The sequence below is a fragment of the Monopterus albus genome, unplaced genomic scaffold (assembly GCF_001952655.1).
Source record: "Monopterus albus unplaced genomic scaffold, M_albus_1.0 scaffold58.1, whole genome shotgun sequence".
In the NCBI taxonomy this organism is placed as follows: domain Eukaryota; kingdom Metazoa; phylum Chordata; class Actinopteri; order Synbranchiformes; family Synbranchidae; genus Monopterus; species Monopterus albus.
In genome coordinates this window covers 1,368,476-1,386,678 of record NW_018127938.1, presented here as the reverse complement: position 1 = coordinate 1,386,678, position 18,203 = coordinate 1,368,476, and the positions used below count along the sequence as shown (strand labels likewise).

General features: G+C 39.8%; 1 protein-coding gene across 1 annotated transcript; it reads right to left on the bottom strand.

The window, feature by feature from the left end:
• Window positions 1-3,190: 3,190 nt before the first annotated feature.
• On the bottom strand, window positions 3,191-17,866 carry alg6 (ALG6 alpha-1,3-glucosyltransferase). The gene is made up of 14 exons (XM_020602793.1): window positions 17,682-17,866; window positions 17,366-17,450; window positions 16,677-16,766; window positions 16,372-16,460; window positions 16,125-16,207; window positions 15,707-15,771; window positions 14,023-14,208; window positions 12,762-12,897; window positions 10,136-10,221; window positions 8,502-8,586; window positions 8,122-8,192; window positions 6,965-7,033; window positions 5,903-6,095; window positions 3,191-4,176 (listed from the first exon to the last, which is right to left on the bottom strand). The coding sequence occupies exons 1-14, from the start codon at window positions 17,761-17,763 to the stop codon at window positions 3,982-3,984; spliced, it is 1,515 nt and encodes a 504-aa protein (XP_020458449.1). The 5' UTR covers window positions 17,764-17,866; the 3' UTR covers window positions 3,191-3,981.
• Between the last annotated feature and the right edge of the window lie 337 nt (window positions 17,867-18,203).

The window sequence follows — 18,203 nt, the reverse complement described above, 5'->3', positions numbered from 1 at the left end:
CAGATGGGACCATGTTCAGGAAGATTTGTATGTCAGCAGTAATGGGCTGTATTAAAAAGAAGATTCCTTAAGATGTCATAAAAGTGATGGGGCTGTGTCACAGGTCGTGGGCTGCCGGCCCACACACTGGCACATCAATCCTAGGAGGCTTCAAAAACAGATGCCACCTAGCCACCAGGAGTTTTATGCTTTCTGTTTGAACACACAGCTACAATTAAAGGGGAGAGTTGTATATTAGGCTGTTTTGGTCCAGCTGATGCCAGTGGCCTTCGATCGACACGGTGGGTTGCAACCTTTTTGTGCTTTTCGTGATTTCTGATTTACTGAATGTCATTGCATTTCATCTTGGGGTGCAAAATGTATACGTCCAGGTTTATTAGAATTATTAACATATCAACCAAATACTATAAGTATGGCTGAATAGCCAAATAAAGTTGAGGGTTGGGTGAAAACGCTACCCAGCATTGTCAAAAACAAAGTTTGTGTTCCCTTGATTACATTGAATAGTAGCCATTATATTTGAAAGGAGCACTTTTACTTTTACTTTATATGAAAATGTTTGTTGACCTTTAATATTATCATTTCTCTCCTTAGGTGATATGAGGAAGGTTAGCTCCTATGACTTTCTGAAATCCATTTTGGGCTAAGGTACAATAATCCAATTCAGCATAATTGTTAAAATTTGAAATGGATTCCAAATAATATTTAAAGACTGACAGAAATCTCCTGCCATATATTTTGGTTTATCAACAGATACCCATGATTTATGGAAAGCTGTTAACTCTCTTCTTTGTGAACATTCAGTCTTGACAGTGACAGTGGTGTGTGTAATATCACTGGCTGCCAGTGGGGTTACAATCATGTTTTCCTCTCCTGTACTCCCCAGGTTTTTGTTAGCGAGGCATCTCGGCTGTTGACAGCTAATGGAATTGCTCTTCACCTCTTGTGCGTATGATCCCATGGAGATAAAGCAGGAGATAAATGTGGAATCTGTGCTGTCAGTTGTGAGGCTGTGATGCTTCGGAAGCCATCATTCATTTGCAGAAGTGTGTGAACAGTAGGAGCGAATCCTCTGACGTTAGACCTTGTCTACCTGTCTGAGCCTCTGTGTGGCAGCTGACGAATGTTGATTCTGTATTAACCACAATGCTGCAGCGCTGTGCAAATAATGTTCTTTCAGATGACAAGCCTCATCCCCTTAATGGCTAAAACTATACAATCCTCCCTACCTGTGCAGTTTTACAACTTGGAATAGTAAAGGCGGGGGTGGGGTAAACGGTCTCACACAATACAGTAGTCTCTTTATTTGGCAGTGCCTGGGAAGGCCGAGGCCTTTCCCTGCCCAAGTCGACGACCTAAGCAACAGCTGGTGTTCACAACAACATTTCCTATTTCTGCCTAAGGTGGATCATGTAACTCTCACTTTATCACCCTTAGAGGCCAAGTGAAGGACAAAGCCAGCACGCCTACAGACAAAACTAATGTTTTGATACAAGCCTCTTTGGAGATTGACAGGAGGACCCATGGTGCTTTTAATACCCATCTTGTTATAACATATCCACATCTTGCCTATACCACCAGCTTCCAAAGCTATTGGGTAGGAACTAAAGATCTTTTCTTTTGACTAATATGTATTAGTAATCTGTGGTCCCTTATGGAAATTTTCTTTCTCTCTAATTAGCACAGTTTTAGCTATGACGATACAGTATCTGCTTACTGAGCCAAAGAAAGTGAGGGCATGCATCTTAGATAATTAGTCAGAGGCTCGGTAGTAACAAAAGCCTTACCTTCACTGTGGCTTGAAAATGAAAACGGTTCGCTTTCTGCTGTGTAGTTACTTAACTTCATTTAGGTTTTTTGAACACCAGGAACTCCAATTCAAGTGCTTTTAAAAATACTCCATCAGACTAAAATTGGTAAATTTGGCATTGATATATGAGAGAGCAGTTTGTTGCTTCATTAGGTATTATATTTTGTGGTTCTATTACACTTTGACTGGGAATATGTCACATACTGCAGTGTATTCCCTAATTTTTTTTTTACTGCAAGTAATGCTTATTTTGATTAGCAAGTAATCTTTTACTTATTCAATGAATCAGCTACTTCTGCAGACTATAAAGCCTTGAGAAATGTCCATACAAGTACTAAAAGCCCAAACTGACATCTTTAAATTGCTTGTTTTGTTGAACCAACTGTCAAAAGTTCAAAGATATTCCATTAAAATATACGAGATGATGATATAAAGCAGTAAGAAGCAGAAAATCCTCCCAATTGAGAAGCTGGAACAAGCAATCTTTAGGAATTTTTGCCCAACAAATAAGATTAATAATTGATAAAACACAACAGGGTCAATTCAGTGGCTGTTCTGCAGCTTTCAATCATATCACAACAGATGAAGTTGCCTAGGTGTTAATTATTTATAGTTTACTTTGATTTACTGTAGTTGTTGTTTGTATTTTATTACTTACTCCCACTTCAGAAATAGGAAGTAGTAAATTACTATTTTCCCCCAAAATCTTTCTAAATAAAGTGACATTATGTTATATAAACATGTTATAAAAGGTCAGACCAGCACCGTACACACCTCCTCTGATTCACCCCTGGTGTTCATGTCCCATTGTTGCACCAGTTAACTCAGATCCTTGGGTCCTGTTTGTCCCTCTGATCCATTATTGGCTACCAGCCTGGAGCCTCAGATGCACAGGCAACCTGCACTGACCTGATAACATTTATAGTTGTAATGGATTTTTTTTATGCCTGTCATTAACTTGCTGAGAGATTGGAGAAAGAAATTGCTTGTACCTTTTTTCTGTGGTATTTCATCTTTATAGCATTATGTTCAGATATGTCATCTTCCATCATCTCTTTTTAAGGCCTCGGTGTCACTAGTTTTGTTTTAAATGTGCAGGTCTTTTGTGCAGGACCCCTCTAGTATCCAGAACTTGTAATGAATATTTGATGATGTTGAGTAAAAGCTGTGAAAGATTTAATTTCTGTCCAATAATTGGCTCTGTCTCTGCCAGACTGTTAGGGGTGATTTAGCAAATGGCTTGTTTAATGTAGACTGTTTATATGAAGCTGCTTTAAATGAAAACATTTAACAATGTGGCAATAAAACGTTGACTTTAGGTCACTGAGAAAATTTATTTATATTCACAAAAAGTACATTTGTACAAAATAACTTCAATGATGGATCAAACTGCACATGATGATGATCAACCATAAATAGCAGACCTGAGTACAGACCCATCAAATGTGTGTTTAATCACCATCACCTGTAGTAGTAGTAGTAGTAGTAAGTGTGGACAAAATAATAGGAACACCCTAAAATATCGAGTGCAACACTACCACTAACTGTGACTTGAAAAGTTACCACAAAATTCAATCAGCATCTCTCCAACACTGCCTTAACAGTAATAGGTGTTGTTACTGTGGCCATCTCCTTTAGCCTGGCCATTCAGCAACTTATCTGAACTCATATGTGACTTGTACACTGCTCATTTACCTGTGACGTTTCAGTGATGATGTTCCACTGCTGGGAACATCACATCCCAGCAGTGGTTTAGTTTGGAGAGTAACTGGTCCATGCAAAAAAAAATAATTCAAGAAAGGAGGTATATTTCATGTAAATTAAGCCATGTGATTAATGGAGAAATACCTCATGAGTAGAGGCTAAACTGAGTGACTATGACCTTCGATAATGGGGGAAGAATAATTTTATAACTATGCAAAATCAGCTTGTCCAACCTGGAAAAATACCGCTTACTCTTTCCTTTCATTTGATGTCACAGCTTCTCTGAATTGGCAATCTGCAGTACTGTAAATTGTCTAGCCAACAAGATGCCTTAATAAGCACTTGTGCTATTTGTATATGATGCATGATGGCATCAGTGAAAGGCCATTAAGAGCAGATATACTCTAGAGTGTGACACTGCCTTTCCTGAAGCACATTTAGTTCAAAACTTCCACCTGTGGCACCACTTAGTGGTTCTTCTTATGGCTCTTGCTTGGTGGTCCGCTGAACTGTACAATGTTGAAATATATGAATGTTCCCAAGAAGTGCAGGAAAGCAGCTGTAGACACCAACACGGTAAACAAGTCAGGTAGATGTGGTGGAGGAGCCAGAACTACACTCATGATGCTTAGACCAGCCATGGCTGCGACGCTGATGTAGAACTGTAACACAGACGTTGTTATCAGCTGATTTATATAAGAGCAGGGATGTAAGATCATACAGTACGCCAAGCTCATAGTAATGATACAAGACTTTAAAAAAGCCAAAACAGGCTGATGTGAAATAATTATGGTCAGGTGTGACACTAGAGCAACCTGAAAGGGGAGAGTCAAGGTACTCTTAGGGACTTTTTCTAGATCTGTCAATTGTATTTCATGCCCTTTATCACTGGATGGAGTCTGCAAATTGTCATTAGTGATCTAATAACTAAACTCAGTCAGTGGAGGAAACACTTCATCTCATGCCCACACTCGCCTTCTCCACCCCAAACCCATGAAACCTTAGCACCATCATTGGGGCTCGCTATTTATGCTGCTTGTGTAAATAAATATATGTAGGCAAACTTGTGTTAATGGCACGTGCTATAAAAAGATAGCTTCTCTTAATCTGTGACACCCTACCGGTGCCCCTGTCGCTAAGGGGCTGGTGGTGCAGTCACTTCAGACGTTGTGGAAACTTACATAAGTGATAAATAATTCTTTGGCTGGCAGCAGCTTTCATCCCCAGACAGCTTACAGTGGCACATGATCCTTATTTATACAGTTGAGTATATTTTCTCACACAGTTGCAATTTAGGTCTAGTGCCACTTTCAAAGTTAAAGGTCTCCTGAGATCCAGATATCAGCACCTTTATTACAAATGTACATCATCTCCTTAACTTATCAGGGTCCAATTACTCTGCTTTGTTTACTGTTAGTCGTTGAGCAGCTGTCTAATCTGAAGCAAGCCTACAAAGCACGTGTGTGTGCAGGATTTGACAGTTTGTGATTCTAGTGACTCCTAGTGGTAGTATCAAAAAGCACTGTGGTGGACAGCAATGCATGCTACAACTGACCCAGGAACATTGAAATTAATGGGCTGAAAGGAACACAGATCACACACTCGAGGTGTCACCAGGACTGTCTTAACAACTGGCACAAAACCGTATGCCATCAGAATCAGATGCAGATTTTACACACATGCATTTAAAATTATTCATGTATGCCCTGTGTGTTTGTGTTGGACATGAATGAAAACATGCAGTACTACAACATGTGTTCAGAGGTGGCAAAAGTATATGCATTTGCTACTCAAATAGAAGCACAGACACCTCTAAAATAAACTGGTAAGAGTACTCATTCACACTCGAGTGAAAGTAAAAAAGTATGGGCTCTGAAGTGTAATCAGAGTACAAACGTGAAAAGTTGAACCTCACGTCATATTTAATATATGTCCAAGACTATTGTATGATTCTAACTTCAAATAAAAAAAAAAAAAAAAAAAAAAAAAAAAAAAAAAAAAAATTAACATTTTCGTTTTTTCACGTTTGTTGTATATTGTAGGCACTGTTATGTAAAATAAAAATTAATAACAATTCCCCTCAAATATATTGAAACCAAATATAATGAGTCTGATTAGTTAATGTAAGAAACAAAGTACAGATATTCATGTTAAAATGTATGGAGTAAAAGTACAAAGTTAGAAAAATTAATGCTTACTTATTTGTACTTTACTTCCCACCTATGCATGTGTGAAAGGTATTGAATAATCTCTGACATTTACCAGCCTTTATTAACAACTAATTACAAGTGCATCTGCAACCTCTCCTTTCTGAACTACAAAATGGAGCTGACATAAACCAAAAAACAAGCAAACAAAAACAAAAAAAATTCACATTAGTATACTGACCTTCCATCTCAATATATAGGCCAGGTCCAGTTTGGGTAGGCAGGAAAACAGCTTATGGTAGGCACTCAGTCTCAGGTCTTCCTCTGAACAATGCACCAGTGCAGACATTAGATAGATGCTGAAGAAGAGGAAGGCCAGTGAGGTCACAGCATAGGGCACTAGCAGACCGTCCTTCAGAAACAGAGGCAGCATGCTGCACAGAGGAACGAGAACAATGGCGCATTTCTGTTGAGGTCTTTGATGTCATGACACATTGCTCCAGATAGAATATGGAAGAACTGCATACAGATGTAGCCTTTACTGTAGTGCGTTCCACTTTTTACATGCAATGTGCAGCTGGAGATTTGATATATTTCCATTGTGCAGACATGCATAAAAAATAATTTCTATTCCCCCCACACATACTAGAATTGTCCAACAGTACCTCATCATGTTTGTTGAGAGAAAGGAAACTTTAGCATTTATCCAACAGGCCTGCACAAGCTTTCTGTCCCCTGGGGAGAGCTGGCTCTCACATTCATGCCAAGCTTATCTTACTTTAGCAGAGGGGCATGGACAAGAGCAAGTTGACTCATAGTAAAGTGCATATCACCCCAGCTTGTAACAACCTATCCATTTGCAACAAACCACTCACTCTAATTTTTGCTCCAATAATAAGGCCTCATTCAGCAGATAAATGTTTAACATTTTGAAAATGCATACTTCTTTAATTTAAACAGACTGGCTGCATTTTGTCCTGTGACAGTTGCTGTGGTTGAGCATTCATCCAGTCAATTATGCTAACAAAAGATGTATTTTTTTAAATGCCAGAGGACGCACATAATGTGAAAGTCCAAGTCAGACTGTATGAGACAGCTACAGAATGAGCTCCTGTCCCTGCACAACATACGTACACTTAGACAACAGGCATGCTGACTATGTTGTGTAATGTCTAGATATCTTTATACTAAACCGCAGGCACAACAATTAGAGCTACCGGAAGAATTTAACAACAGCTGGTGAAAGTTAGATGGTGCAGTCCAGTTTGAATAAGACAGTGGTCTTTTCTCCATACAGTCTCACCTAAATGTGGACGCCAGCAGGAACCAAATAACCATCAGGGGCAGGTCGCTCAGCAGGAGGCAGGCAGGCCTAGAAAAGATCAAAAATAGATACTAACTACTGAACACACTCCAGTAAGTACCATTAAATATTACTACATACTAAGGATATGACAGATCAGAGCTGGATGTGAACCAGTATCAAGTGTGTATAATATCAACTATCCAACTTCTATTCAATTTCCAAAAGTTTACTCTGATAAATGTGTCTGTAGCAGGTCCATTGTTAACCGGACCAGATTGTCAGTGCTGGTGCTAGGTGTACAGTCTGCTTTGAGAGGGGTATTTCCGTGAGTCTCTGAGCCCATAATTACAGCCAGTGCTCTTTGGCGATCCTGTTACAGCCCAATAATTGATCCTGCACAAACAACTACCCGAGCTGCTGCATGCCATTCTTTCCTAATCCCTGGACATGCATTACTGATTGATTCAGGAGGACAGGTGGGAGATATAACTCAATAGATAATAAAGCAACAATCTATCCTAATCTAGATTAATAGATGAGCCCAGATCTAGAAACCAAATACCTAACTGTCAAATCTGTCTCAGGCTTTGCTTTCAGTGTACAGCTGCTACAACGTTATACATATGCTAGTAAATTGTAATGAACAACAAACATGCACATGTAGGGCTGCTTTCACACAGGAAAATAGTGGGTGCGTTTGAGGGGGTGTTGTATCATATACCGTATTGGTGAGACAATTGGCTGCGTTCTTTCGTGCAGAGCAGCCTCATGTGCAAGTGTTGTATTTACTGTTAAATATGACCCCACTCCAACACACAGCAACGGAAGCTGAGCCTGCTGCTTTTGTGTCTGTGCAGCGCCGAGTGTGACGGAAGAGGTGTACAACCAAGTCTTAATTAGATTGTTCCTCTGCCACTCTGGGAGCACAGCAGGAAAATGGCCATAGTGCACATCTGTTGAACTCATTAACACAAGACGTCCAAGAAACTTGAGATTTGTAGTAGGGATAACACTAATGGCTGGCTTTGAGCAGAATTAAATCTCGATTAATGAATATTTGAGCTATTACTACAAGATGGAAAAAATACCATTTACATTTGTTAGTGTCACCATCACAAAAACCTCAAGAAGTTCGTTATCTTCTCTGTACTTACAAGGCAGCCAAGAGGATTGACTTCTCATGGACTTGATAGGAGAAGAGGAAAAATGCCAGCGATGAATTGGCCTAAAAGTGACAATGAGATAATCTGCTGTTATTGGGTGATAATACCTGATAGGACATCTTACTGTCAGGCCAATGAAAAAAAACTAGTGTATGAACACAATAAACTTCACATTATGATGTCTCATATAGAAAAGTGAAATGCAGAAGGGTCTCGAATAAATAAATGACGGTATATATTTCATTTGAGCCGATATGTCAATTGAAAAACAGGCCTCATCTCTATAAAATGAGGGTCTTTGCATTCAGCTTGCTATAGTTTTGAATTTAGTTACAGTGGGCAGGTTGGAGTAGTCGGGCCCAAACACTCACCAAGGCCAGTTTAAACTGCCAGAAGTTGGGCTTTGTCAGAAGTTTGATTGAGGAAGGCAGGACTGCCAGGAGAGTGCAGCCAAAACTGGAACAACAATACAAATGAGCATTCAGATTATCTCACATCAGCACTGTCGAAAACACACAAATTCTGAAAATCCCCAGTGGGAGAAAAAAAAAAATACAGCAGAAGACTTGTAGAGTATAAAATAAATTTGGAGGTAGTATGATTAACTACATTTGTACATCTGTCTGTTGTGTTGACATGGCTTCAATGAAAGTCTACTATTTTGCCCAAATCACAAAACCCTCAAGAATAACAAAACAAGATTCCTTTTCATTTGGTGGAACTAGGTGATCTGATTTCAGTGCCTGATGTAAACGGTTTGTTGAACCGGGGTCTAACTGTACAACTATCTTGCTCTTTTTTAGACACGGCCTGCTGCTGCCGAGACCCCAACTATGTAGGACTTGACCAAATGCTGGCCCCTTTTTAGGGTTACAGTCATTAATTTAACCCTTCTATTGTCACCTGTTGGGGGTAGGGGCACTGGAAGAGACTGTGTCAGAAGGAATGTGTATAAATGTGCTGAGGACAAACAGCGCAGTAGTTAAAGATATGAGGGCAACAGTGTGTGTGTACTATGATTTGTAGAAGTGATGGGGAGCTGTTTATGAACATCTATAGATAGAAACAGCTGGATAAACAGACAAAAGGTAGATAGTAGTAATAAAAGACCAGTATGTGGGCGTGCATGAAAGTGAGCGCGTTATGCATGTGTTATGTGCAGGGCAGGGTTTTGTGGTCCAGAAGGACGTGGATCACTTTTCACAGCTGATTCATTCTATGTACACAGTAACCCACCCCAGAGCATTTAGCAATCCGCTGCCTGTGCCAAAAAGACTAGAGTGTTTTTCACTGGTTTGAAATGCACCACAGTCAAAGAAGTCCAACTTGATCCCTAGACTTAGCAGTCTGGCTGAAACGTGTCCATGCTGCAAACGTCAGACTCCTAAATTTAGTGTGCCGGGTTATCTAAGCAGGTTCCACCATTATATGACTGCTGCATGGACTTTTTCTTGCCACCGTGATGGGTCAGTTTCTCAACTTTTGGTCAACTTAACTTAGCCAAATAGTTCATAGGATGCTTTGTGAGGTTAGAGACACAAGAAGAATTCATTGTCATGAGTATGGCACTCAAGGTTTACTGCCTCTTCTCCCCAGATTGCACCATTGATTTCTGTCACTCTTTTGACAATGCCATGTCATCTAATAAAGCACATACTGTATATGTCCTTGTAATTTTGAAAAGAAAATATTGATACCAGGTTGATTTACTCTGCTGTATCTGTATATAAGACAAGATTTAGTAGTTCCTTCAGCTGTTCAACCTCTTGTCACAGCATTTACAAAAAAGATGTGACAGAAGTTCCTTACAAGATGCTTCCTTAAAGAATGATTTTATTTCCATCCTGCTGGACTAGTCTTCATTCCCTTTGGCACGCCCTGTGTTCCCAGGAAATGAAAGGAGTGAAAACAAGAGACAGGAGGGAAGGAGTCACGAAAAGAGAACGAAACAATGAAAGTGAGGACAGAAAACAGTGACATCTTGTTTGATAGTTACAGGGATTACCTGAGGTAGAGCTGAGAGTCACTGGACAGAATGGATCTGAACCTGATCAGGATATTCAAGCTGCACCATATATTAGCCACCTTATCCTGTGTGCACACACAAACACCACTAGGTTAAATGAGGAGTGTCAAATGAAAGCACAGAGACACTTGTTAGAGTTCAGCATGTGCCTTGATACCTGATAACTCAATTCAGAATTTAGAAGAGAAAGCACATAAGTGGCATTGCTATTAGTGATTATTTGCCCATTGAAAGGGCAATATAAATTCCCTGGGGGATTCCAGGGGGACATTTGTACATAGCTCCACATCATAAATTTACTCCCCTGTCAGAAAAAGCATGGGACCTATTTGTAAACTAAGGGACATGAGGTCAAGTGTCAAAAGTAGTTTCTGCATAACCAGCAGATACAGACCAACCACACAGCACAGCTGAAAAAGATATGGTAATATACAATGTCAATGTTGAGCAATTCTCTATGTAGTTAAATGTCTGTCAGTTTTTAGCAAAAATATTTTATATTAACCAATATTTTCATCATTGAATAATCTGCCAGTTATAAATATTTACTTATAAAATGTAATACAATTGTGTTAAATCATTTTCCCCAGGGCATGTTCAAATTAATCCAAAACCTGGAAGAGTTAAAATTTACAATAATATAAAACTAAGAAAAGCAGAACATTCTCACAGCCAGACAGTTTGGCATTTTAGCTTGATTAAAATGACTGAAAGGTTCAATCCACTATTAAAAGACCATAACCTTTTCTCACATCAGACTGTGCCCGTTCAAACTGTGTTTATAAACAACCCAGAAATCACATCTTTATGGTTTGAGAATGAAACAGAATGTATTAATACCAACCTAAAAGTAATGAGATCAGATGAGGAGGGTGTTGCTGAGTGATTCCCTTGATTTAAGTGCTTATGCAGTTGTACAGGGATCAGATGATCTTGAGGCCCACTGTTGTACCATGACATTACAACAGAGAGACAGTGTACCTAGATCAGCGTTAGGATTCCACTGTGAATGGTTTCTCAGTGTGGCCCTGTCTAGAAAAACTATCCCTGGTCTGCTCTCTCTCTCTGCTCTGTGCTACAGCTGCTCACAGCACAGCTGTGTGGATCTTAATGGCAGCCTAGTCAGCAGCACTGGGTCGTCCTGTCCATCCCTCTGTCTTCTCTCTCTGTCTCCTCACTCCAAATAAGCACTATGAGAATGTTCCTAGATGGTGCTGAAGGCAGCACATGAACAAGAGGGGGGCTCTATCGGGTGAGAGCAGTGTGCCTCCTTCACCTCTGAGCTAGCATGGAATTTCACAGGGAGAAGCATTTGGAGCCATTTTTGTAAGCAGACAGCCACATGAGATGCCAGAGTGCAGCTCAGTGGGTTAACTTACAGCTGCTCCAGAAGCCACCAGGACCACCAGCTCTCCTCTCCTCCACCACCCCTGCCCCCTGACCTAAGCTTCTGCATATATGTACAATCAGTTCAGGATGACTGGCCCGGCAGCCTCTTATGCTGATGTCACAGGGAAGTATAGTGTCTCTCACACCCTGTGTATTATATTTGCATCATTTCATTGAACAAATACTTCTGCAGCCACACTGCCACTGCACCCCTGGTAAAACTTCTCACATCCGTAACACCTTGTGGCAGGTGCCACCTCGGGGACCGGGATAAGAGGAGAGTTACAGGATTTCAGAAATGAGAGCTGCAAACCTTTGCCTGTGAGCTGTCAGTTACACATTCAAGCACAGAAACACTGTTACTTCACCTCTGCTTCTTCCTTGACAGCTTTCAACCCTGCTGACTCTGGAACTGTTTCAAGTAACTATCACTTTCCCTTGTAATTACTATCACATTTCTTTATCTTCTTTTTTTTTCTCCTCAGAAGCCATGACTGACCACAGCATTCAGATGTGCATGTGTGCTATGAAACACTCCGACATACTTATACGCTGGTTAAAGAAGTAGCACTAGCAGCCAACAGTTGCTGGGATGTGCTCTGATATGATACAGTATATAGGTGTACAGTTGGCTCCACTCATCAGTCCATAGGGCCAGAACATGGCTGTGCTATGAAGTGCTGAAAACACCCTGGCCATAAATTATATTTATCTATATCCTCCCACTGTATTGTACATCCCGAACCCCAGCACGTTCTCAGACAGAGAGTGAAAACGATCTCCTGACCATTCACTGTATGGTTCGGCTGTTTTCTTTGATCCTGCGGGGTATCCGCTTCTGACTGGTTAAGCACTGGAGAGTAGTGGGTTGTTCACCATGCTGACAGTAAGGAACTGTGTGTCGGGTATGAGGTGTGCCACCTAGGTTGTGTTTGACTCTGTAAAATACTGACTTCTAGGAACTAATGTTTATCGAATTTAATTGGGAAGTGTCCTAACAGTGTCTCAGTTAGCCCTTAACAACACAAAAGACAAAAATGTCTTGAGCAAATTAGGTCAAAATGCATCACAATTTTTATTATATGTTAATGACAGTATTTGGAATTTCAGTCTTGTTTTTTTCCCAGTTGTTATATTGAGATTGTGACTAGAAAGCTCCTGTTCTCCTAGGTTAAGTTTCTCAGTTGTGGTTTTCATTCATGAAACTCTACTGTACCTCAAACAGACCACGTGCCACAGGAAAGATCCTCCTGACCACCTGCAAGGTCTGGTTGGGGTCAGACAAGAAGGGCAACCAGCAGAGGGCAAAAGTCATCAACACTGTTACAGCAATTCTCACCAACAGGAAAAGCCTACATGAAGAGAGTCACACAGACACACACTGTTTACCTCTCAGAGCCTGAAGGTCAGATATACAACCAATTTTAACAGTTTTGTTACCGTAATATCTAAAAATACAAATGTTGACGTTTGCAAGTAGCTTGAGTACAGTTATGTCTGTAGGTGCTGGGATCTCTCTAACAATCAGCACACGCTGTCTGTGAGACCTAAATTTGGGATTCAGCCCTTGTGTTGAGGAATGCTGGGAAAGCCATGCATCAGCTGAAAATCTCCAGAGTAGGTCACAATATCTTGTCAGCTGTAACTGTGAAGAGGCTGGTTAAGTTGCACACACAGGCATAGCTGAGGAGCCTGGGCATGGCGAGAGTGTCATCTGGACATATCTTCCCCCCGGCCCTTCTAATCCAGCTCTCCATTTGCTACTAAATGCCCTTGGTACATTGTTACTAGATAAACAGACACACTAGTAACAGCATCCAATCTGATTACCTCAGTCATTCAGTGGCTCTCCTGAGGACACTGCTCTATTACAGACTGACATTACATATCTGGTGTGAGCACTAAGTTGACACTTCTGTCCCGAGCGACAAAACAATATAAACACCGTTGTAACAATCAGGATTTTATCCTTTGACTTTTAATGAGACAATATTTTTAACCAAAGCCTTGAGTGTCGGTTTCACAGAACAATTTTACTGGCCTTTACTTTACCATTACTAATTCAAGAAAGAAACTTTCTTTAGTGTTATCAGTATTTTATTTTAAGACAGCAAGGGAAAAAATAAAAAAACATTCTTGGCATCTCTTGTTTCCCATCTCTGTTCCTGGCACAACTAATGCCTTGATCATAGCACTTCATCAGTACACTATGGCTGGACCTTTGACATTAGCAAGGATGGAAAGAAATACAGAAAAAAGAAAGAGACACAACTGCCAAAGAAAAACTGAGGAAAAGAGAAATGAAGTGTGTTGTTCAACATACTGCAAGTGTTGCTAGAGTTTTGATCACTGCACTTTGTTTTTCCTTATCTATGCACCTCGGTAGTGGGTGAGGTTGTCATGTGTTTTCTTTGCAACAATGAAAAGTAAAAGAAAGGAAATGGAAGCACAAGAAGCAGTGAAATAAAAACACTCACCCCCTCCCTGTCAGACCCAGTTTGATGCACTTCCCCAGCAGGTAGCAGAAGAAGGGCAGAGCATGGTACAGCTCCATTTGTTTGTAGTTAAGAGCCAGGCAAAAGGCCAGGGAGCCCAGTGTGTCCCAGCCCAAACCCAGAGCCACAACTCCCCACAGGGCAAAGCCCAGGCTCACTCCATTGTACCTGATACTGTCAAGGTTGATGGACTAAAATGTTTCAACCTGTTTAGTGTACATATACACCTTAGAAAGCAGCAGCTGATCTGGACTCAGCTGAGTTCAGATATATTGAACTCTTTAATTCTTGTTTCCATAGTGTCTGAATAAAAACAGCTTGAAACACAGTGAACCATGGTTTTTATGGTTTTACAGTACGTCACTGTCTCTTTTATTGCATCTAATAGTTCTGTTGGTTCTATCATACTGTAGAATAACAAAACCACTACTTAAATGAAATAAAATAACTGTGCCCCAAGTCAATGTCTTTCTTTCCATCCAATCTATAATAAAAGTGCACTCCCATGACAAAGTCACATTATATAACATATATAACATTGATATGTTATAAATAATCCTATGTAGTGTTGCTGAGGAGCTAAATGTACAAATATTAGCTTATTAGCATTTTAAGAACTATGAAAAAAGCTGTGCTCACAGTTTTTTTTTTCAACAGAGGTATTTACAAGAACACTCATTTAGGGTCTGAGTAAATAATAAAATTCAAGTCGCTAAAAATATTGTAAATCCTTACAAATCAATTACAGTTGTATTTAACTTCGCATCTTGATTAGTGCAATGCCCTCTATATCAGAATTAATCAATCTCTGGTACAGAACGCTGCTGCTCGTCTACTGTCAAATACCCCCAAGTACGCCCACATCACCCCTGTTCTTCACTCGCTGCACTGGCTGCCAATGCAGTCCAAAATTGATTTCAAGGTGTTATTATTTGTCTTCAAGTCTATTAATGGCCTTGCTCCAATATATCTGTCCGATCTGCTGTCCATTCGTACTCCGCTTAGGGCGCTGCGTTCTTCAGAGCACGTGCCCTTGGTTGTCCCTGCCTTGTAAGTACAAAGAATGGGGCGATCGTTCATTTGCCGTATACGGCCCCATGCTCTGGAACTCCTTACCCCTGGAGTTACGGTCCATAACTGAGTTATCATCGTTTAAGTCCAAACTAAAAACTTAGCTTTTCAGACAGGCTTTTTGTGCTTAAGCTGCTCCAGTGGCATCATGTCGATGTCTTTTAGCTCACTGTTTTATACCTGTATTTGATATGGAAGCCTTTCATTAGCCTTCGATTTATATGTTGTGTTTTTATTTTTCTTGTTTTTGGTCTTATTGCTATGTTGTTGGTTATTTATTTTCTATTTGTTGTTTTGTGAAGCACTCTGGACTCCTATGGAGTTGTAAAGCGCTATACAAATAAAGTATTATTATTATTATTATTATTATTATTATTATTATTATTATTATTATTAACTGAACTCAAAGTTCTACAAAGTCTGTGAGAAAAAGTACTTACAACTTACTTAATGTGTTACTTTATTGAGGCCTGGGCTTTAAAGCCAATGGCTGCTACTATGAAGGTCAGTATTTCATAGGAAGTCAACAAAGCAAACTATAATAATGATATCACAGTGAATAAACAGCAGAAATGCACCTTTACCTAAAGGATACTGGAAATGGCCATAGTCGATGAGAATGAGTCCTGGGTACAGCAAGAAGCAGAACAGAGTGGAAACCTGGAGAGAGGGGGCATTTGTAAGTTATTGGAAGGCAAACATAACTAGAATACAATATGAGTCCACTGGTTATTAGTATAACCTGGTAAGGGTCTCCTTTAGCTACTGATGTTTTAATAACTGTTTGATAATGCAAGGCATTTTCAGAACAATAGAAATTATCTCTGTAAATTTATGAAGAGCTGCTGAAATGTAATAACTTCCTGGAAATGTAATATCATAATTCCCCAATTTGGAGGACCACTGCTGTAATCTGTTTTAATAAGGGTGGTTCCCAGACTAAAAGGAAAATGTGGCTCATTTGGGTCTTTAGCTGAAAAACTATTAGATGTCATACTAGGCCAGTGTCTTACCTTTCTCTTAGAGGATCCCTCAGTCAGATATAAACAATATAAAACCACAGCAGGGATATATATCAACAAATCTGCCACCAGGACTGAAACAGAACAAAGAACCATGTTACGCTATATGAAACAAATGCTAATTTTCACACTTGATATGAACAGTCCATCCACGTGTGTATCATCTAAGCAGGTGCAACGCTGTCTACAGGCAGGGATCCTGGAAGCTCTTCACTTTATTTCTTCATGGTTACTGTACCTGTAGCTCTCATGAATAACTTGTGTGCTGAACTTTCATAACCTCTGGATTTGTGGAGCTCCACCCATTCAGGATTTAGTATTTTGGCTCTACAGAAAATCACAGATGTCAAAATTGAGAGAAGTTTGGATTTTATTGCCGTTTCATTGTTGAAGAAAAAAAATCCATCCAATATATAAAATACTAGAATAGGATATAAAAGTAAATAGAAAAGCATAATATTCTATATTAAACCTGATCTTTTCTCAAATTAACATTCTGTTAAAGAATAAAGCTGAGATGGAATGTTAAAAAAAATTGCTTACATATAAGCACAGATCCAGCTGTGGTACGCCGTCAGAGGAGGGTAGTCAAGGCCCCAGTAGTTCAAGTTGTTGTCAGTGGTGTTGAAGTACCTGGAGGATTACAGATGTTACATGGTTATTTTGAAACAGTATTAGTGTCAGACAAACTAAAAAAAAATTCCACTACTACAAGTAAGTCCTGCATCAAACTGTGTAAGTGTAATCAGGAAAATGTACTTCAAATATCAAATGTAAAAGTACTTGATGCAGAAAAGTGGCTCCAGTGACTGTTACTATGCCGTTTTATAGTGTGTATCATTAGATTACCGGTACTCATGGATTCATGTGTAAGTAGCATTTTACTGCTGTAGCTTGTTGTGGTGGACTTACCAATTTTGTTTAGGACTGCAAGTAATAATCATGCTTAGTAATGACTAATGTATTGATTATTTTCCCAGTTAATCAACTGATCACTTGGTTTGTAAAAATAAAAGTAACAAATGCACATGCAATGATCCAAAGCCAGATAATTTGTGAAGTAACTAGTAATTAAATCAGACAGATAAACTAGGAACCATATTTTCCTCTGGATAGTAATGGTGTACAAGTATGAAGTAGCAGGAAAAGAAAATACTAAAGAGAACTTTTCCTTGTGTGATTACGCTTGGATGTGTCAACCCTGTTCCCCTGAGTACACTAATGCAGCTGACCATTCCTGGAGAGGGAGGTTGTAGGTCACTTCTTGCCAGTGCCTTTGGGCTTCGTAGTCGCCGAACATGGGTGGTTTCCCCGCCCCTGGAGGAAAATCATTCAGCTGGTTTAAGTCTGACGAGTGAGAGACTACTTCAAGGAATGACAACAAGAAACCACACACAACAACACTTTGCTAACCGATAACACTAAAAGAGACTTTGTCTAAGGTTCATTAGAAATCAGCGGAGCTACCCTGGGATAAACAGCAGCGTGGCAAAGGAAACGTGATTGTCTGAATGGAGCATGTTAGCGTTAGCTCCAACCATTTCCTACCTGAATATGGATTTAACGAAACGCCCCATCTCACAACAACGCCCAGCAAAACAGAAATGGATACAAGATTCCACGTTTGCATAACTCTGACCGGAAAAATGAGCTATTTTTGAGGAAAAAATAAATGATCATAATCAGTTCATTAAGACAGCTTTGGAAAATGTTTACACTTCCTGTATATGTCATCTAGCAAGGATTCGTCTCAACCTCTCATTGGTCCCTCCAGCCTGACGTAGGCGCTGAGGGGTGTGGGGTGTTTGGGAACAGTTAGAAGAAAAGAACATTTTCCTATCGTCGAAATATAGCTGGGAAAAAACAAACAACTCATTGTTCATCGACTTTTAACACTATTATAACAGATAGACCTAGAAGTAATCCTTTGCTGACGTCAAAATTTGGTTTGATTACCGGCGGTAACATCACCTCCAGTGCCAGTTTTATTTATAATTACAACTCGATGAATGAAAAGCTGAATTTCCCAGGCACGGGAAGGCATCATGCGTTGAGATGAGCTTTATGACA